The sequence below is a fragment of the Thamnophis elegans genome, chromosome 13 (genome assembly GCF_009769535.1).
Source record: "Thamnophis elegans isolate rThaEle1 chromosome 13, rThaEle1.pri, whole genome shotgun sequence".
NCBI lineage: Eukaryota > Metazoa > Chordata > Lepidosauria > Squamata > Colubridae > Thamnophis > Thamnophis elegans.
In genome coordinates this window covers 3,048,181-3,069,474 of record NC_045553.1, presented here as the reverse complement: position 1 = coordinate 3,069,474, position 21,294 = coordinate 3,048,181, and the positions used below count along the sequence as shown (strand labels likewise).

The 21,294-nt window shown below is 48.8% G+C and overlaps 1 protein-coding gene across 3 annotated transcripts in view; it reads left to right on the top strand.

Annotated features, from left to right (window-relative positions):
- The first annotated feature begins 1,187 nt into the window (after positions 1-1,187).
- Positions 1,188-21,294, top strand: part of SMTN (smoothelin) — a 64,440-nt gene continuing 44,333 nt past the window's right edge. For 2 of the 3 annotated variants that reach the window (XM_032229489.1, XM_032229491.1), the window contains exons 1-6: positions 1,188-1,285; positions 4,425-4,625; positions 12,243-12,391; positions 15,122-15,221; positions 16,932-17,010; positions 17,965-18,068. In XM_032229489.1, coding sequence (XP_032085380.1) covers positions 4,575-4,625; positions 12,243-12,391; positions 15,122-15,221; positions 16,932-17,010; positions 17,965-18,068 — 483 coding nt within the window. In that variant the 5' untranslated portion in view covers positions 1,188-1,285; positions 4,425-4,574. The remainder of the gene's footprint in view (positions 1,286-4,424; positions 4,626-12,242; positions 12,392-15,121; positions 15,222-16,931; positions 17,011-17,964; positions 18,069-21,294) is intronic. The other variant, XM_032229490.1, reaches the window with a different exon arrangement.

Sequence of the window (21,294 nt, the reverse complement as noted above, 5' to 3'; positions counted from 1 at the left end):
AAAGTGCATTAAAGGAAGAATAAAAAGAAGCAGAAGTTTCCAATTTCCTTTGCGGCAAATATAATGGCAATGTTATCTCTTATGCTATGATGATTCCCAAAGAGAGTTCACTCTTTTTATTATCCAGAGTTTTCTGTTTCCCAACTAACCATCAAAACCACAAATCACAAATGCATTTTTTCCGTTTTATGCAAACAGTTCAGCTTAGAAAGGGATTGCATCGTCCATAAATCACCCGCCATTTTCCCAAGGGCTACAGAGAGGGAGCTCGGTCAAGGAGCGAGCAAGACGTCCGAACTCCCACACACGTGGCATGGCTCGGTCAACTTTGGCTGGGCTTGGATTGGAGACCAAGACTAGGAAATTAAAAGGGGAGGGGGAAATCTCCCATAAAGGCAGTAGCAGCCCACTCCTTTGCGAACTCTGGATGAATCCAAGGGCTCAACCTCAAGAGCTGAATACTTGAAACGTCCCTTGTACGTTTGGGGGCGATCAATCAATGAGAATAGAGCTGGAAGGGACCTTGGAGGTCTTCTAGTCCAACCCCCCCCCCCCCCCCCCGCTCAAGCAGGAGACCCCAGACCATTTCAGATATGCAAACCAATGACCCTATTCACTGTTTGGAAAACTCACCATGCAAGGCATGACTGTTTTGATTCTTCTCCCAACCTCCAGATTTGCAGATGCCCTAATGCTTGGATGGCGGGGTTGGACTAGATGACCTACAGGGTCCCTTCCGACTCTGTTGATCTGTAATCAAAGCATCCTCAGAGATGCCCAATGCTCGGGGGGGGGGGGAAGGGGGTTGGACTAGATGACCTACAAGATCCCTTCCAACTCTGTTAAACTGTAATCAAAGCATGCTTGGAGATGCCCAATGCTTGGGGCGGGGGGGGGGGGTTGGACTAGATGACCTACAAGATCCCTTCCAACTCTGTTAATCTGTAATCAGATGCATCAAAAGAGGAAAAAAACCCACCTTGCATTGATTCCCCCACCCGCCAGGGCAGAGTCTGCCCGAAACGACAATTCCCAACATGCCAAGCGCGTCCAGCCTCTAGGAGGCGGGCCCGACGGTTACAAACCGACCAATGACAAGGAGGGCCAGGGGCGCGGCCAGGACCGTTGGGCGGGGCCGCGCCCTGCCATTGGCTCGTTCGAGGGAGAGAGAGGCGGAGCTCCGGGAAAGCTGGCTGTCTCGCTGAGCTGCGCTGGGCGGCTGAGCTCAGAGTCTCGTCGGCATCCGCTGCGGGCACCTTTGGATAGCTCTGCGCCGCCGGGGGAGGTACGTCGAGCCGATCCGGATTGGGGATTCGGGATTCCCACCCTTGATCCGGATTAAGGGGGGGGGGTTGGGAAGAGGGTCCCCCTATTGGAGTAGGGGGGTCTTTGTGCTGGGAAGAGGAAGAGGAGGAGGAGCTGGCTTCGTGGCAGCGGTGATCTGGGTGGGAAAGTGGGGCCGCGTTGGGATCCATTGGAGCAGAATTCGGCTGGCTGGCCGGTCTAGTAACGGGAACAGAGTTGGAAAGGGACCTCGGGAGGTCATCTAGTCCAACCCCCCCCCCTGCTCACGCAGGAGACCCGTGCTAGGGATTCGAACCGCCGATCATTACTGATCGGCAAGCTCAGCTATCTAGCCACTGAGCCCCCTAGCGGGTTCCCTGGCAAGATCGGCGGAGCTTTGCTTTGCACGGGTTTGGAGGGTTGTGTGAGCGCGTGTCCCAGGGAGGCTCTGGCGCTTCGTGGCTTGGGTGGGCACTGGGTAGGGCTAGGCAAGGCTGGTTGGTTGGGCTGTCGGTCAGCAGTGGGGATGCCCTGTGGATCCAGGCAGGGAGGCTAATGCCGAGGGTGGGATAGGATAGGAATAGAATAGAATGCAGGAATAGAATAGAAGGTAAGAGAAGAGAAGGAAAGAAGGGAAGGAGAAGGGAAGAAGGAAGAAGAGAAGGGAAGAAGGAAGGAGAATAGAATGTGAATATGGAATAGAATAGAATGAGAAAGGAAAAAGCAAGTAGAAGAGAATGAGAAGGGAAGAAGGAAGAAGAATGGAATGGAAGAAGGAAGGAAGGAGGAGAGAAGAATGAAGGAGAATAGAATAGGAATATGGAATAGAATAGAATGAGAAAGGAAGAAGGAAGAAGAATGGAGTGGAAGAAGGAAGGAGGAGGAAAGAATGAAGGAGAATAGAATGAGAAGGGAAGAAGGAAGGAGAATATGAATATGGAATAGAATAGAATGAGAAAGGAAGAAGAAGAGGAATGGAGTGGAAGAAGGAAGGAGGAGAGAAGAATGAAGAATAGAATAGAATGAGAAGGGAAGAAGGAAGGAGAATAGAATAGGAATATGAAATAGAATAGAATGAGAAAGGAAAAAGGAAGAAGAATGGAGTGGAAGAAGGAAGGAGGAGAGAAGAATGAAGGAGAATAGAATAGAATGAGAAAGGAAGAAGGAAGGAGAATAGAATAGAATATGGAATGGAATAAAGGCACCCTAGAGGTCATCTAGTCCAACGGCTACACCCCCTGCCCAACCAGGAGACCCCACACTATGTTGAGACTTTGGAAAATGTGCCAAGAAGAGGAAATGGCAGAGAAGATCGCATAACAATTGAAACAGGATAATAACAACTTTATTGTCACTTTAAATGTACACTTAAATCAGCGTGCATGAAAACGAGGTGTTGGTTGCATACAGCTCTCCCAAGGGGAAGGGGCCCTGGATCAGTTTCCCGTGGCATGACATCCAATAATGAAGCGTGGAAGGGGGCATCTGCCCCCCTGGCGTAGTTAGGGGAGAATAAACAAATCCAGTTTGAAATAAATCCTGGCTTCCTTTATAGAGCCAGTTTTCTAGATTGGATGAACTCCAAGCCATAAACGTACCTTGATGGACCGGAGTCACACGGAATGCGGGAGGCCAGGTGGAGAAACCATGCCGTGTTTGGATATATATATATATATATATGCCGTGGGAATGTGCCTGTTCTCGCTTCTGTTTCCCTCGGGGGGCATGACAGAAATTGTGGGAACTCGGGCTAAAGTTTTGGCTGGTAGCAATGACCCTGAGCCTCAGGTTCTCCTCCCCTTGCGCTGTGCTCCTTCCTTCCCCAACGTGGTAGCGCCCGTGTCCCATTCTCATGCTGGGTACACGGGCAGCCAATGACCGGAATGAGCTGTCCGTCTCTTTTCCCGATCCCTTCGTCCTCCGCAGTCCTGGGGAATTCTTCACCTGGTGCGTGTTTGCAGGAGAGAGAAATGCCAGGGACTTCCGTAGGCACCAAGATTGCTGGGAGTGAAGTCACCGGGGCTCTGGCTTCGGTGACAAAACAACTTGCGGTGTTGTTTAGCTTACTTTATTGTGATTGGTTTACTTTATTGCCATTGCACCTCGTCCAACGAAAATTAAATGCCATCTTCAGTGTAGATTACAACTATAAAAACACAAAACACAAACATCCTTCACATGCCATATAATTCAAGTTGAAAACCTCGGATGTTGCATTGGTATCGCACTATACCGCAGAATTCAATATAATTACTGCCCTGGGATAGAAGCTGTGTCTCAGCCTTGTTTTTCATCTCCCTGTACAAATGTCCTACGAGGGACGCGGTGGCTCAGTCCCTCCCGCTGAGTCCCTCCCGGAGAAGGGCGGCATACAAATAAACTAAATCTTAAATCTCAGTGGTTAAGATGCTGAGTTTGTCGATCGGACATTGGGCGGTTCGAATCCCCAGCGCCGCGTAACAGAGTGAGCTCCCGTGACTTGTCCCAGCTTCTGCCAACCTAGCAGTTCGAAAGCACGTTAAAAAAATGCAAGTAGAAAAATAGGAACCACCTTTGGTGGGAAGAGAACGGCGTTCCGTGCACCTTCGGCATTGAGTCATGCCGGCCACACGACCACGGAGACGTCTCCGGATAGCGCTGGCTCTTCGGCTTTGAAACGGAGATGAGCAGCGCCCCTTAGAGTCGGGAACGATGAGTACCTATCCGCGAGGGGAACTCTAGGAGCCCGAGGTGGCGCAGTGGTTAAATGCAGCACTGCAGGCTACTTCAGCTGACTGCAGTTCAGCAATTCGGCTGTTCAAATCCCACTAGGCTCAAGGTTGACTCAGCCTTCCATCCTTCCGAGGTGGGTGAAATGAGGACCCAGACTGTGGGGGCGATATGCTGACTGTGTAAACCGCTTAGAGAGGGCTGAAAGCCCTATGAAGCGGTATATAAATCTAACTATTGCTATTTACCTATGTCCTAAGGAAGCCTGAAAAGTAGAGGAATTGGGCAGGGAGGGAGGGGAATCTCATTCCTTGGAGTTAAAGGGGGAAGGGAAGACCCTGGCGGTTTTGGGATTAGCTTTTCCCATCCGTTGCCTTTCTAGGATAATTGATTGATGGGTTTGTTTCTTTTTATTTTCTCTGCCTGATCAGCTGGCCTTTGTTCGCTTCCAGGGCACCATCCGTTTTGACCCCAAAGTAGACCTTCGGAGAGACCTCCCTTCCTTTCTGTGCCTGGCCGGTTACTTTGGGCAGAAGGAGGAGGGGGGGGGGTGTGCCCCGACGGCAGAATCCGGCGGCAGCATGTCCGAAGAGGCACTCCTGAGCATGGACGAAGGCACGCTCCGGAAATTGGTGAGTTCCTTTCCCCTGATGCTGTCTCTCTCCTTTGGAGACAATTGACGGTTTGCGGTGAAGCAGCCTAAAGAGAAAGCTTCTTTCTGCCCCCCTTTTTTTTCTGGCCCAGCGATGTGTTTGTGAGTTGTTTTGGAGGCAACTAGACGTGGCGTTTGCTTTGCTGGCTTTCCGTTTCGTCGTTATGTGGATCTGTTCCTCTCGTTGTCCTTTCGTGGATTTTTACTGGATTACTTTGGCGGGAGGTGGGGGGGGGGGGAAGGATCGTTTCCCAATTTTGAATTTGTCACATGCCGCCAGTTTGTGGGTTGTGGACAGAAGGGTGTGTGTGTGGGTTCACACGTTGCATTTAAGGCCAGGGTTTTTGGGGCGTGAGGCCGGGGAGGAGCCTGATTTGTTGAATAGCCCGTTGTGCCTAAATTTACAGTAATCCCCAAAGTGAGACTTTTGAGTGACAAAGGAAAAACAGAGAAAGGAAATTAAAGAGCGGCGGAAGTCCTGAAGCTTCATCGCTGGAGGCTTTCAAGAGGAGACTGGGCTGCCGTTTGTCAGAAATGGTGTAGGGTCCCCTGCTTGGGCGTGGGGTTGGGCTAGATGACCTCCAAGGTCCCTTCCAACTCTGTTATTCTGTTACTCAGAAGTTGCGGGTGCTTCATCACCGGAGGCTTCCAAGAAGATATTAGACTGCCATTTGTCAGAAATGGTGTAGGGCCTCCTGTTTGGGCGGAGGGCTGGACTAGATGACCTCCAAGGTCCCTTCCAACTCTGTTATTCTGTTATTATTCTGTTATTCAGAAGTTGGGAGCTTCATCACCGGAAGCTTTCAAGAAGATATTAGACTGCCATCTGTCAGAAATGGTATAGGGCCTCCTGTTTGGGCGGGAGGCTGGACTAGATGACCTCTAAGGTCCCTTCCAACTCTGTTATTCTGTTATTATTCTGTTATTCAGAAGTTGGGAGCTTCATCACCGGAGGCTTTCAAGAAGATATTAGACTGCCATTTGTCAGAAATGGTGTAGGGTCCCCTGCTTGGCCAGGGGGTTGGACTAGATGACCTCCAAGATCCCTTCCAACTCTGTTATTATTCAGAAGTCGTGAGCGCTTCATCCCCGGAGGCTTTCAAGAAGAGACTGGACTGCCATTTGCCAGAAATGGTGCTTGGGCGGCGGGGTGGGGGGGTGGGGTTGGACTAGATGACCTACAAGGTCCCTTCCAACTCTTGTTAATCTGTAAACATTAGAAGCTTAAGGGAATGCATTCCCCTTTGAGACCGGAACAAGGGGCGAGATTATTACCGAAGCTGCTTAATCCAATTCTGTAAACTCGCCCTCATTTACAAATTACAGGGCTATTCCTTATGAATTTCACACCAATCTAAAAGCGAGGAACACCGTAGCATAGTAGCGGCTGTCGCTTAAAGCCTTCCTTAACCCAATTACCGAATTACCTGCTTTCTTGTATACTCTTGCAGGTATTTTAAGGTAACCCAACCGGCCTGCATTCATCAAACGGCGCTAATCCACAAATAACTAATCCCTGATTACAACCAACCTCTGCTTACTCAAAGCAGCTTCTGGTCACGATTTTTGTCCCTGTTTTAGAAAAATTTAGAAAAATGCAGAGGGTCTCCTTGGAGGGGGGTGTCCGAGCCAGGTAGGGAAACCCCTTCCCCCTGCTTGCCACCTCGAATGGCGCTTCCTTTGAGATCCCCATCTTCGTTTCGCAAGCTTCCTTTCCTGGGTTTATTATATTTTGACGGCAGCCCTTCAGTGACGCATCTTTGGAGTTCGTGCGAGTTGCCGCCCGCTCTCAGGTCCCCGTAGTCGTACACAGACTTTGCAACTCCTTCTTACCACGAGGTTTTGAAACTCCTTCTTTACGTAACGCTTCAATGTCCAAATCCTGTGTTGGGTGAGAAACGGCCCGAGTCCGGTGCCGTTCGGTGGCTTTCGGCAGAATCGCTTCCATAGATCTGTTACTCCGATTCTTGGCCTCTGTCGGTGGGAAGGACTCACCCAATTACTCCTTTGCTCACCTCGCCAGCAGGGAAATAAACTACCCACCCAAGGGTTGTCTGGTGCCTTAGCTTTCATGCCAGTTCATGCCCGTTTCACGCAAAGGGCTATATAAGGTTTTAGGTTGGCTTAGCGCGTTGTGTAAACTTCGCCGTTGCGGCTTAAAAACTGGCTTAGAAGAGACTTCTCCCACCTGGATGGCCTCCGGGTTGTGCGGTTTCCCATTCCCAGAGTTGTCAACTGCGGCCTTAATAAGTTGCGGAATGAAAGAGGCGAAGGTGTGGTTGTGTGAAACTTGACGAGATGGGAACTCGGCCACTGTGACGTCTCTAATTGACGGGTGTCATTCGTCCCCGATGGCTGTGTTACCGATTTCACTAAACGGCAGCGGTTTCGCTTCAAAACTGCGGCAAGGACGGCATCGCAAAACAGAAGGCGCACGACAAAGGTTTCGCTCGGCGACGGAAATCTTGGGCTCGGTTCTAGTGGTAAACTACAAAGGTGTCGTTAGGTAGAGAGAGCCGAAATCTCCCCTTCCTTCCCAGCCCAACCCCAACATAAATTTTTGCGTGCTTGGGAGCCGTTTTTCTTCCAAGCCAGAGTGAGTTGGCCTTCTCTCTCTCTCTCTCTCTCTCTCTCTGGGATTCACCTGGCCCGTCCGCAGCCAGAGAGAAGGCAGCGCTGCCTGCCTGCCGCACACAAGGGCCCTTTGTGCTCCGTGGTAGGGATTCCTGACTGCTTGCGCAGTGGTGGGGAGGAGCGCCAAGGCCCTGCCCTGCCTGGAAGGGGGAGAGAGAGCCTTGTTCAGACCTGAATCCCGTTGGCACTCACCTCTGCCAGTTGAGGCATCACCCACCAGGGAGGTTTTGGCAGGCAGGAGGCTACATCGAGTTCTTGCTCAAAAGGACCGGTTCTGTGGGCGTGGCTGGGTTGCCATGGCAGGGGAAGGATACTGCAAAATCTCCATTCCCTCCATACTCCTGGGGAAGTTTTAGTTTAGTTTAGTTTAGTTACAGTAATCCAGTCTTGAGGTGACGATGGCGTGAGTGACCATTCGAAGTGCCTCCCGGTCCAGGTAGGGCCGCAACTGGTGTACCAGGCGAACCTGGGCAAAAGCCGCCCTGGTCACAGCTGACAAATGGTGTTCTAACGTCAGCTGTGGGTCCAGGAGGACACCCAAATTGCGGGTGTATAATTTCACCCCCCCAGGCTAAGAGGTGGAATGTCTGGACTATCCTTGGGAGGCAATATCAATAGCCACTCGGTCTTGTCTGGATTGAGTGCAAGCTTGTTCTCCAGAACCTGTCAGAACCCGCTGAATTTCATCCCTGGTCGGGAAGAGGGTCCCTGCCCTTTAACTTAGGGGTCACCAACCTTTCGGACCTCGGCGGCCATTAAATTCATAATTTTAAATCCTGCGGACCACTAATATGAGCCGCCTAATGACTGGCTGGGGTGGGTGTGGCTGGCTGGGGGGTCATGTGACTGGGTAGGCGTGGCCAACTCGGTGTCACTCAGGTCGAGAGACGCTTCGCCAGCCTCTACTCACCCCTCTCCTGCCAGCCACTCCTCGCCTGCCCACCCAGGATCCTTAGGGCTGCAACAGGAAGCAGTTGCTGGAGCTAAGCAGCCCCCAGGAGAAAGAGTTGGCAAAACAGCTCAGTTCAAATTGGATCTGGCCGAGAAGGAGGCTCAGCAGAAGGACCTCACTGAGGACTAGGAGCATAGTTTCCAAGCAGAGGGAAGACCTGCGAGAGTGCAAGGCCAGGTGCCGGCGCCTGGAGGCTCAGCGGGCTGAGATGGTCAGCCAGTTCCAGGCCAGGATGCCGTCCCACTGGAACGAGGCCCTCCGGCTCTTCCCCACCAGTGGTGCTTCCCTCCAGCCTTCGCCCAAAGCCCCCCACCAGGAGGCCGAAGCAGACCCCAAGTGGGAATTTCTGCCCCCCTCCGACCCCCACAACAAGACCCCAAAGGGGGAAACTCTCTGCAGCAACACAAGTGTTTATTGCACGTATCCCTCCCAGGGGCCGCAGTTTGAAGACCCCTGATTTAGTGCAATATCAAAATGCAAAAATCTTTCCTGGGGACCACCCAAATTTTCTCACGGACCACTGGAATAGAATGGAATAGAACAAACAAAGAATAAAATAAGAATTAGAATGGAATGGAATAGAATGAAGAATAAAATAGAATAGAATAAACAGAAAGAACAATAAGATTTAGAATAGAATAGAGTAAATGGAATAGATAGGAGAATAAAATAGAATGAAGAATAGAATAGAATAAACAGAAAGAATAGAATGAGAGTTAGAATAGAATGAAGAATAGAGTAAATAGAATAGAGTAGAATGAATAAAATGGAACAGAATAGAATGAAGAATAGAATAGGAATTCTTTATTGGCCAAGTGTGATTGGACACACAAGGAATTTGCCTCAAGCGCATATTAAGTTCACAGTGTACATTCAAGCCACAAGAGATGAGTCATGCTCATCATCATCATGATAAAACACAATGCTCATTAAGTCATAAGCTACAGCCCTGAACAATAAATAGTTCTGGGATACTGAAAAAGCAACCAGCATAAAGCATAGAAGGATACGAACTAATACAAGCAATATAAATCATACGGTACAATCAAGACAGGGATGGCCTTAAGAAGAGAAGGAAATAGGGAATAGGAAAAATGAGAAGGATATTATCTATCTAATAATAATTATCTATTAATAATATTATCTAATAATAATAATTATTATTATTATCATCATCATCACCAATAATATCAATATTAATAATACAGCTCTACTAGGTTGTTTGATAGTGTTAGATAGATAGATGTTTATAGATGATAGATAGAAGATAAGTAGGTAGGTAGGTAGGTAGGTAGGTAGGTAGGTAGGTAGATAGATAGATAGATAGATAGATAGATAGATAGATAGATGTTGATAAATAATTAGATAGATGTTGATAGATAGATAGATAGATAGATAGATAGATAGATAGATAGATAGATAGATAGATAGATAGATAGATAGATGATAGATAGATAGATGATAGATAGATAGATAGATAGATAGATAGATGTTGATAAATAATTAGATAGATGTTGATAGATAGATAGATAGATGATAGATGATAGATAGATAGAAGATAGATAGATAGATAGATAGATATTGATAGATAGATAGATGTTGATAGATAGATAGATAGATAGATGTTGATAGATAGATAGATAGATAGATGTTGATAGATAGATAGAAGATAGATAGATAGATATTGATAGATAGATAGATGTTGATAGATAGATAGATAGATAGATAGATGATAGATAAATAGAAGATAGATGATAGATAGATAGATAGATAGATAGAAGATGGTAGATAGATAGATAGATAGATAGATAGATAGATAGATAGATAGATAGATAGATGATATAGAAGATAGATAGATAGATAGATGTTGATAGATAAATAGAAGATAGATAGATAGATAGATAGATAGATAGATAGATAGATAGATAGATAGATAGATAGATAGATAGATAGAAGATAGATAGATAGATAAGATGTTGATAGATAGATAGATGTTGATAGATGATAGATAGAAGATAGATAGATAGATAGATAGATAGATAGATAGATAGATAGATAGATAGATAGATTAACAGAGTTGGAAGGGGCCTTGTAGGTCATCTAGTCCAACCCCCTGCCCAAGCAGGAGACCCTCCACCCACCATGTTGTGGGAAGGAGTTCTTCAGCAGAGTGACGGCAGGGGGAGAAAAACTGCCTTTGTGTCTGGTTGTCTTGGCATGCAATGCCTCATAGTGTCGGAACGGACAACGTCCAGGATATGAAAGGGGTCGGAGTAGATATTTTCACATCTCTCTTTCTCTGACAGCCGCTTTCCTTTTTTTCTGTTTCTGGAACATGAATTAGTTCCACCCTTTTCCTGGCTGCAGCTACAAGGGAATTAGTCCATATAAGGAGAAACTCTCTGTCCTTTTAGGTTGTTTTGTTCCTTCTCTTTCTCTCTCCCTCCCCTCCTCCTCCTCCTCCTCCTCCAACTGGCTTTCCCTCCCTCCTTCCTTTCCCCCCTTCCCTTGTTTGCATTTCTCGTTCCCTTCTTTTTGGCACCCCTCCCCCCCCCCCCCCCCCCAGAAGAGCCCCACTGGTTAATTTTTGGACTGTTAGGAAGTTTCTCCTTCCTTCCATGTCGTGCTTCTCTCCTCGATCGGTTTCCATCCGTCATTTCCTATCTCGCTTTCCGGTGCTTCGGAGAATGAATGAGTGGGAAGGGGCCTTGGAGGTCTTCTAGTCCAACCCCCTGTACAGGCAGGAAGTTGATCAGTGATGGCGAACCTTTTTGCCTTCACGTGCCCACACCGATAATGCAATGCGTGCGCGACACCAGCCCACCCCCCCCAAAAAATCCCTTTTATTAATTGACGGTGAATTCTGCTCATTCACCTCCAGCAAAGTCTTTCTAGGGAGGATTTACGGTCACAGACCTTATCTGGCTTGGAGAGCTGCCAGGCCGATCTCTGCAGAACTTGGCAAGGAGTCTCGGAGAGTCACGAACCAATGAAGCGAACTAATGGTCTCCCGCAAATTCCACTCTCCTTTCGCTCCTCTTCTATTTCCTCTGGGAGGGGCCATTCACCGTCCACCAGTGGCCTTCCTCCCAAGTCAACCCCTGTTCTTTAGCTGTTCCCTTCTTCCGACAACTCACACTGGGAACAGGCTCCAGCTGTTCTTCTGCCTCACTGATGTCTGATTCTGAAGGCAGCTGATAACTGGCATACGGCTCTGGCCCCCTCCCTGCCTCCGACACAGAGCCCTCATTCAGAGCCTTCCCCAGACTCCAGGACTGGCCCAGGCTCCTCCCCAACCCTCCTCTCTCTCCGAATCTGCTGGCGGGCCACAACAGGTGCCACTGATTTCGCTCAGCACATCTGGAAAGCTCCGTTTATTAAACCAGCACACATTCCTGCTGCCTAATAACCCCTCTGAAACATTTTTGTCGTTCACAGCTACAAATTGCGTTCCCAGCCCTTCCTGTCTCCGTCAGCCTGTGATAGCTCACACGGATGAAGGGAGGGTGACCTTGTCCGCGGCTTCCCCCAGGCTGGTGGTCCACTTTCCCTAGAATTCGGAGCCCCAAGGCGCCCCGTGATCTCTGCCGAGCATGATGGGGGCCGGTGCCACACATACACTGCTTCCTGCCTCCACGGAGCGTAATTTAATCTGTTCACTGAAGCCAGTCGGAGAGTTTTAGGAGTAGGCATCTTCCTTGCAGGATGATTACAGAGGTAGCCGTATCCCTCGGCTGAAGTTGCGGAGAGTTTTGGGCGGTAGCCGAGACGGCGAGGGACGGGGATGGTTGCGTGCATGAGCCACTAAGCCTGCGGAGAGCACAAGGGCTTGGCTGGAGGGTACAAGTGCCACTTTGTGCAAACCTCACACTGCGCCCATTGTGTGTCTGGCCCCGGGGGTGGCCGAAGAGAGGCCCGGGAATGCCTGTTCTAGGCGGGGTGGGTGGCCTCCGCAATGCCCTTGACCTGTCCCTGAATGACCCCCCCCCCCTCTCTTCCCTTCCCACATAGCTGGAAGCAACCCTGGACTTGGCCGAGCGCAGGCAGATCCGTTCGGCCATCCGGGAGCTGCGCCGGCAGGAGCTGGAGCGTGATGAGGAGGCACTGGCGTCGAAGCGCTTCCGGACGGAACGGCAGGAGAACAAGGAGAACCGGCTGAGGTGAGTTTGGGGCCCCCGCTTCCCTCTGCACCCCACTTTTCTGGCATTGACACCCTCCCAGGCCAACCTCCCCAAAGCGTTTTTTTTTAAATTTCCTGGCTCAATGAATTTACAAGCAGTCCTTGACCAAACAGCCGCCATTGAGCCCGAGGTTTGGGTTGTGCTGAGTGAGACGGCCATCCCGTGAGTCCCGTCCCCGTTTTACAACCTTTCTCGCCATCGCCATTAAGGGAATCCCGGCAGTTGTTAAATGAGTTATATGGTTGTTAAGTGAATTTTATTATCAGCACAAATAAAAAAAAACACAAATATAACAAAGGCAACAGTAAAAAATATTGGGTTTCTGTCGTGATGGACTCTTGTGACGAGCCGATTGACAGATGATGGAAGCAGTTAGCTTCCTCCCATAATTGGGGCTTACCAGGGGTTGTAAAAATCATATATATATATATATTTGTATTTTTTTTTTTTTGTATTTAAAATATATATATATATATATATATATATATATATATATATATATATATATATATATATATACACTTAAAGTCATATTTATCAGCATAAATATAACATACATATATATATATATATACTTAGAGTCACAACCCCTGGTATGCCCAAGTATGGGAGGAAGGTCACACTTCCACTCTCTGTCATTAGGCTCGTCACAAGAGACCATCCAGACAGAAACCCAATATTTTTTACTGTTGCCTTTTTTGTTACATTTGTTATATTTATGCTGATAAATAAATAAAGGGAGACTAGTATAGATCTATTTCAAGCTATTTAGCTCTCATCAGCTAGCCATACCCAAAAACTTGATTCCCAAAAACTTGGGTATGGCTAGCTGATGAGAGCTAAATAGCTTGAAATAGATCTATACTAGTCTCCCTTTATTTATTTATCAGCATAAATATAACATATATATATATATATATATATATATATATATATATATATATATATATATATATATATATATATATATATATATACACACACACACACACACATATCTGTCTGTATATGTGTTTGTGTATACGTGTGTGTGTGTGTGTGTGTATGTATGTATGTATGTGTGTGTATATATATATATATATATATATATATATATATATATGAATATGACTGTGTGTGTGTGTGTGTGTGTGTGTGTGTGTGTGTGTACCTTGTTTCCCCGAAAATAAGACAGGGTCTTATTTTCTTTTGACCCACAAAATATGGCTTGGGCCTTATTACGAGGGGAGGGTTTATTGATTTGGGGCTGCCGGGCGGCTGCTCTCATGTGAGTGGCCTCCCAAAGAGCCGGGCAAGAGCCTCAGGAGTGAATAGCTGTGTTGCGCTGTCGCAGCAGCACAACACAACAGCCATGAAGCGACCACGCTCACGAGCCCGCTCGCAAGAGAGCAGCTGCCCGGCAACCCCCCTCTTCAGCTGGGCACACCGCCGCTCACCAACCTAGCGGTATCCCAAAGGCGCCAAGCAGCGCGATCACCTTTGCCTCCCCCCCCCAGTTCCCGCGGTTTGGCACCTTCGGGATACCGCTAGGTTGGTGAGTGGCGCTCTACCTGGCTGGCGGTGGGGGGGGGTTAACCAGGGGGCTTACTTGCGTGGGGGAGGGGCTTATATTTTTGCCCACCAGAAAAATGTGGCATGGCCTTATCATCAGGACATGTCGTATTTTCGGGGAAACATGGTATGTGTATCTATATATGTGTGTGACTGTGTGTATGTGTGTAGTAGGTTGCACATATGTGCTAACTATCTCCCATGTAAGTAAGACAGAGTCTTATTTTCTTTTGAGCCTCAAAATAAGCACTTGGGATCTAACTCCTGGCAGTTGGCACCACCATGGCCCTTCCTATCTTCCTTCCTATCTTCCTTCCTTCTTTCCTATCTTCCTTCCTTCCTTCTTTCCTTCCTTCCTATCTTCCTTTCTTCTTTCCTATCTTCCTTCCTTCTTTCCTTCCTTCCTATCTTCCATTCTTCTTTCCTATCTTCCTTCCTTCCTTCTTTCCTTCCTTCTTATCTTTCTTCCTTCCTCATTATCCATGCATAAGTGCTGTGTGAACAACGTATTGTCTGGGTCAATGTATGTACACATAATATTAGTATTAGTATTTAATAAATTTATAGGCCGGCCAATCCCGAAGGACTCCGGGCGGCTTACAGAAAATACATTAAAAAAAAAAAGAATTAAAGAATTTAAAAAATATATCCGTTTGTCTTTAACGTGCATGAACGCTTAGTCAACAGGGTATTATTATCGGCCTCCTTATACACCGTCGTAATTTTCGATTTCTAATTTCTACCTCGATTGTCTGTTGATAAAACAAATCCCATAGAATACATCTCAAAATGTATTCCGTATCTTCTTTATCCTTTTATCTTTAATGTCAACCTATCCATCGCTCCTCCCGTCCCTTTGACCTGTCCACAAAAGCTGGGGCATTTGCGGCTGATCCGAGCAAGCCCAGCCCCTCCCTCCCTCCCTTCCCCCCCCCATCTTGGGCGCCGCACGAGGGGCTCCGACCCCACCCAAATGCCCGCTTTTCCAGCAGACCATGGGCCGCCTCATTCTCGCTGCCCTCCTGCCTCCGGATCCTTCTCCCCGGAGCGCAAGAGCTCCCTTCCCCTGGGAGAGGCAGCCCAGGCCACGCCAGGCAAGGCAAAGGATTTGGGGCGCCTTCCCGAGCGATGCTCCCCTCCACCCTTTGGTCCCTTCAGGTCCTGGCAGCGAGAAGAGGAACAGCGGCAACAGAAGTCTCTGGATGCCCTTTCGCGAAAGCTGGAGAACATCCAGGAGGTGGAGGAGCTGACTGCCTTGGTAGGTCCCTGCTGAACAGGGCCGTAGCTCTCCGGAGAGGCCCTTCCTGACCCCAGAGGAGCCCAGAGGGGCACTTCCACGTTCCAGTGGGAGCTCAAAGGGTCATTGACACAGAGCTGCTCACGTGGGACCGTGCCCTGTCCTCCCGCCAATCAACCAAGCCAGAAATTCTGCTGTCAAGCGTTATGAAGCGGCATATACCGTATTTTTCGGAGTATAAGACGCACCTTTTTCCCTCAAAAAAGAGGCTGAAAATCTGGGTGCGTCTTATACACTGAATACAGCATTTTTTGCCTCCTGAAGCCCCGCCCCCTTCACCAAAATGGCCGTGCAGAGCCTTTAGGAGGCTTCCACAGTGCTCCTGGGGGCTGGGGAGGGCAGAAATGAGCGAAAAACGGGCCGTTTTTGGGAGGTCTGCAGAGGCAAAACTTTTTTTTTTTAATTTGCCTCTTCAAAAGTTTGGTGCGTCTTATACTCTGAAAAATACGGTAAGTCTAAGTGGTTAGAGTACACCAACGCAGGCTACTTCTGCTGCCTGCCGGCTGCCTGCAATTTAGCAGCTCAAACCTCACCAGGCTCAAGGTGGATTCAGCCTTCAGTTAGCACTTAGACTTGTATGCCGCTTTACAATGCTTTATAGCTCCTCTCTCTAAGGGGTTTACGGAGTCAGCCTCTTGCCCCCCCAACGATCTGGTCCTCATTTGAGCCACCTCGGGAGGACGGAAGGCTGAGTCAACCTGGAGCCGGTGGGACTTGAACTGCCAAACTGCTAGCAATCAGCAGTCAGCCGAAGTAGCCTGCAGTACTGCACACTAATCGCTGCACCAACACGGCTCATCCTTCCGAGGTCGGAAAAATGAGGAACCAGATTGTTGGGGGCAAGAAGCTGATTCTGTAAACTGCTTAGAGAGAGATGGAAAGCAGCATATGTCTGTGCTAGTGGTAAGTGGGGAGGGAGGGAAGGAGGGAGAAAGGAAGATAGGGAGAGAGGAAGGAAATAGGGAGGAAGCAAGATATGGAGGGAGGGAGAAGGAAGAAAGAGAGGGAGGGAGGAAGAAAGGAAGGAAGGGAAGAAGGAAGGAAGATAGGAAGGAAGGGAAGAAGGAAGGAAGATAGGGAGGGAGGGAGGAAGATAGGAAGGAAGGGAAGAAGGAAGGAAGATAGGGAGGGAGGAAAGAAGATAGGGAGGGAGGGAGGAAGGAAGATAGGGACGGAGGGAGGAAGGAAGATAGGGAGGAAGGAAGATAGGGAGGAACGAAGGAAGGTAGGTAGGAAGGAAGGGAGGGAGGAAGGAAGATAGGGAGGGAGGAAGGAAGGAAGATAGGAAGGAAGGAAGATAGGAAGGAAGGAAGGAAGGGCCAAGGTGGTGCAGTAGTTAGAATGCAGCATTGCAGGCTAACTCTGCCCACAGCCAGGAGATCCTGACCAGCTCAAGGTTGACTCAGACTTCCGTCCTTCTGAGGTCGGTAAAATGAGGACCCAGATTGTTTTGGGGGGGGGGGGGCAAGAGGCTGACTCTATAAACCGCTTAGAAAGGGCTGGAAAGTCTATAAATCTAAGTGCTATCGTTATTTTCCATCAAGAAAATTGCTTGCATTTGCACTCCAGCCGATGGGTCCAGGCTCTCTGGGTGGCCTCCCTTCAGCGCATGGGCCACAAAGGGGGGAAATGATCCCTTTGAACCTTTCCTGACTCTGCTTCCCTTCTCAGCTGCGAGGAACCAGCGAGTACGAGGAACGTAAACTCATCCGGGCTGCTATCCGCCAGCTGCGCGCGGAAGAAATTGAAGGTACCAGACCCAGCAGGGCAGTTGTTGCGGCCTGCCAGCAGCCAGTTAATCTGGCAGTGGAGTCGAACAGTGAGGAGGGTTGGGGAGGAACCTGGGCCAGTCCTGGAGTCTGGGGAAGGCTCTGAGGAGGGCTCTGTGTCGGAGGCAGAGAGGGGGACAGGGCTGAATGCCAGTTATCAGCTGCCTTCAGAGTCAGACATCAGTGGGGCAGAAGAACAGCGGGAGCCTGTTCCCATTGTGCACATGCACAGAGTTGCCAGACAAAGGGAAGAGCTAAAGAACAGGGGGCGACTTGGGAGTAAGGCCACAGGAGGACAGTGAATGGCCCCTCCCAGAGGGAATAAAAGAGGAGCGACAGGGGAGTGGAGTTTGCAGGAGACAATTAGTTCACTTCATTGGTTCCTAACTCTCCGAGACTCCTTGCCAAGTTCTGCAGATATCAGCCTGGCAGCTCTCCAAGCCAGATAAGGTCTGTGACCGTAAATCCTCCCTTGAAAGACTTTGCCGGATGTGAAGGAGCAGAACTCACAGTCAATTAATAAAAGGGAGTTTTGTCGGGACCAGGAGTTTTCTTCAGGCTCTCGGGAAGCCTCGGTCAGAACAGGTTGCCTCCAGAGGTTTGGGGTGTGTGTGTGTATTGTAATCTTCCAGGAAGGGGTGGATGGTGGAGAGGGGTCACTGCGTCCTTTCATCACCGCCATCTTCCAAACAAGGCTCCCTAAATCAGGGGTCCCCAACTGGAGGCCAGAAATGAGCCCCGGAATGCCAGCAATCATGCCACACCAACGAGCAAAGTCCCATCCGTGGGATGGAGGCACCACGTGAAACCACGTCCTTTCCGATCCGTGGAAAAACCTCTCTCCGCGGAACCGAACCCCAGTGCCCCAAAGTTGGGGGCCGTTGCTCTTAACGATGGTCTCCTGTTTGAAACGGCTCTTCTTCCTTTCCCTCAAGCTGCAAAGTTGGCGGGGAAAGCTTTCCATCACCGAAGGGCCACCGAAACGGCTCGGGCGTCCAAGGACCAAGATGAAAATGCTGCAGGGGACAGAAAGGCCCAGGTAAGCAACAGCCCTCAGACTTATATACCACTTCGCAGTTCTTTTTCAGCCCTCTCTAAGCAGTTTACAGTCAGCCTCTTGCCCCAACAACCTGGGTCCTTATTTTATCCACCTCGGAAGGACGGAAGGCTGAGTCAGGAGAAAGGAAGGAAGGAAGGAAGGAAGGAAGGAAGGAAGGAAGGAAGGAAGGAAGGAAGGAAGGAAAGCCAATAGCAATAGCCCTTAGACTTATATACCACTTCACAGGGTTTTACAGCTCTCTCTAAGTGGTTTATAAGGTCAGCCTTTTGCCCCCAACAATCTGGGTCCTTATTTTACCCACCTCGGTAGGACGGAAGGCTGAGTCAGGAGAAAGAAAGAAAGAACAAGGAAAGAAAAGAAAGAAAGAGGAAGGAAGGAATACCAATAACACTTAGACTTATATACCACTTCACAATCCTTTCCAGCCCCCTCTGAGTGGTTTACAGAGTCAGCCTCTTGCCCCCCAACAATCTGGGTCCTCATTTGACCCACCTCGGAAGGAGGGAAGGCTGAGTCAGGAGAAAGAAAGAAAGAAAGAAAGAAAGAAGAAAGAAAGAAAAAAAGAAAGAAAGAAAGAAAGAAAGAACAAGGAAAGAAAAGAAAGAAAGAAGAAGGAAGGAAGGAAAGCCAATAGCAATCACACTTAGACTTATATACCGCTTCACTGTGTTTTTACAGCCCTCTCTAAGCGGTTTACAGAGTCAGCCTCTTGGGCCCAACAATCTGGGTCCTCATTTGACCCACCTTGGAAGGAGGGAAGGCTGAGTCAGGAGAAAGAAAGAAAGAAAGAAAGAAGAAAGAAAGAAAAAAAGAAAGAAAGAAAGAACAAGGAAAGAAAAGAAAGAAAGAAGAAGGAAGGAAGGAAAGCCAATAGCAATCACACTTAGACTTATATACCGCTTCACTGTGTTTTTACAGCCCTCTCTAAGCGGTTTACAGAGTCAGCCTCTTGGGCCCAACAATCTGGGTCCTCATTTGACCCACCTTGCAAGGAGGGGAGGCTGAGTCGACCTTTGAGCAGAGTTAGTTTTCAATATTGCATTCTAACCATTGTACAGGAAGGAAGGAAGCCACTACGGCTCATCCCAGGAGGAGAAGGCAAGGAGGCAGCCCCTCAACTGGGAGGCATTAGATTCCCCCCTCTCCCTCCCTCGGAGTGTGAGACATTTTCAAATCTTCCTTTTTGGCTACCCCTTGGGTGGCTTTTGGGCAGAGCTGCCGCAATTTTGCCCTCTGTACATGCTTTAGGATTGCGCTACCCATGGTTTCATATGTGCAACCCTCGTCACTCCGTCTCTGGAGGGCCCCCTGTTGGAGAAGAGCTGTGCCTTAAGAACCTTTGTTGTTGTTGTTAGTTGCGAAGTCGTGTCCGACCCATCGCGACCCCATGGACAACGTTCCTCCAGGCCTTCCTGTCCTCCACCATCCTCTGGAGTCCATTGAAGCTCATGCCAACTGCTTCGGTGGCTCCATCCAGCCACCTCCTTCTCTGCCGTCCCCTTCTTCTTCTTCTTCTGCCCTCCATTGTTCCCAGCATGAGGCTCTTCTCCAGGGAGTCCTTCTTCCTTCTCATCAGGTGGCCAAAGTCTTTGAGTTTCCTCTTCAGGATCTGGCCTTCTAAAGAGCAGTCAGGGTGGATCTCCTCTAGGACTGACCGGTTGGATGGCCTTGCAGTCCATCTTTTCTTTCCTTTCTTTCTTTCTTTCTTTCTTTCTTTCTTTCTTTCTTTCTTTCTTTCTCTCTCTCTCTATCTCTATCTATCTATCTATCTATCTATCTATCTATCTATCTATCTAATCTTTTCTATGTTGTTGTTGTTAGTTGTGAAGTTGTGTCCGACCCCATGGACAACATTCCTCCAGGCCTTCCTGTCCTCTGCCATCCTCTGGAGTCCATTGAAGCTCACGCCGGGTGCTTCAGTGACTCCATCCAGCCACCTCCTTCTCTGCCGTCCCCTTCTTCTTCTTTTGCCCTCCATCGTTCCCAGCATGAGGCTCTTCTCCAGGGAGTCCTTCCTTCTCCTTAGGTGGCCAAAGTCTTTGAGTTTCCTCTTCAGGATCTGGCCTTCTAAAGAGCAGCCAGGATGGATCTCCTCTAGGACTGACCGGTTGGATGGCCTTGCAGTCCATCTTTTCTTTCTATCTATCTATCTATCTATCTATCTATCTATCTATCTATCTATCTATCTATCTATCTATCTATCTATCTATCTTATCTATCTATCTATCTATCTATCTATCTATCTATCTAATCTTTTCTATGTTGTTGTTGTTGTTAGTTCTGAAGTTGTCTCCGACCCCATGGACGACATTCCTCCAGGCCTTCCTGTCCTCTCCCATCCTCTGGAGTCCATTGAAGCTCACGCTGGCTGCTTCAGTGACTCCATCCAGCCACCTCCTTCTCTGCCGTCCCCTTCTGCTTCTTCTGCCCTCCATTGTTCCCAGCATGAGGCTCTTCTCCAGGGAGTCCTTCCTCCTTCTCCTTAGGTGGCCAAAGCCTTTGAGTTTCCTCTTCAGGATTTAGGACCTTCTAAAGAGCAGCCAGGGTTGATCTCCTCTAGGACTGACCGGTTGGATGGCCTTGCAGTCCAAGGGACTCAATGCAGGAGTCTTCTTCTCCAGCACCAGAGCTCAAAGGCCTCCATTCTTTGGCGTTCAGCCTCTCTTATGGTCCAACTTTCACAGCCATCCATTGCAACTGGGAAAACCATAAGCCTTGACTATGCACTTTTGTTGGCAGGGTGAGGTCTCTCCTTTTTAGGATGCTGCCTAGATTGGCCATCGCTTTCCTCCCCAGGAGCAAAATCCCCTTTTGAGTCCTTGGCTGCCGTCCCCATCTGCGGTGATCTTGGAGCCCAGGAAAATAAAAACTGTCACTCCCTCCATTTCTTCCCTATCCTTTTGCCAGGAATTGAGACTTCCCCATTTTCCCCACCAGAGGGCAGCATTTTTCCTAGTTGATGGTCCTTTCTGCTAATCTCGCTATTGGCGGGGGGGGGGGATTAATGGCTTTAATATTAACGGGGAAGCTGGGATCACTTAACAACAGACATTTCGGGCTCAACGGCAGCCGTGAGTCGAGGACCATCTATCATACGGCTTCCCAGCTTATGCCAGCAGGCACCGGACTCTGCGTGCGCTTAGGGGGTTTTGCTGAACGGATCTTGGGGGTGGGGGGCGTTGAGAGTTTATTTTCCTTTCGGCTT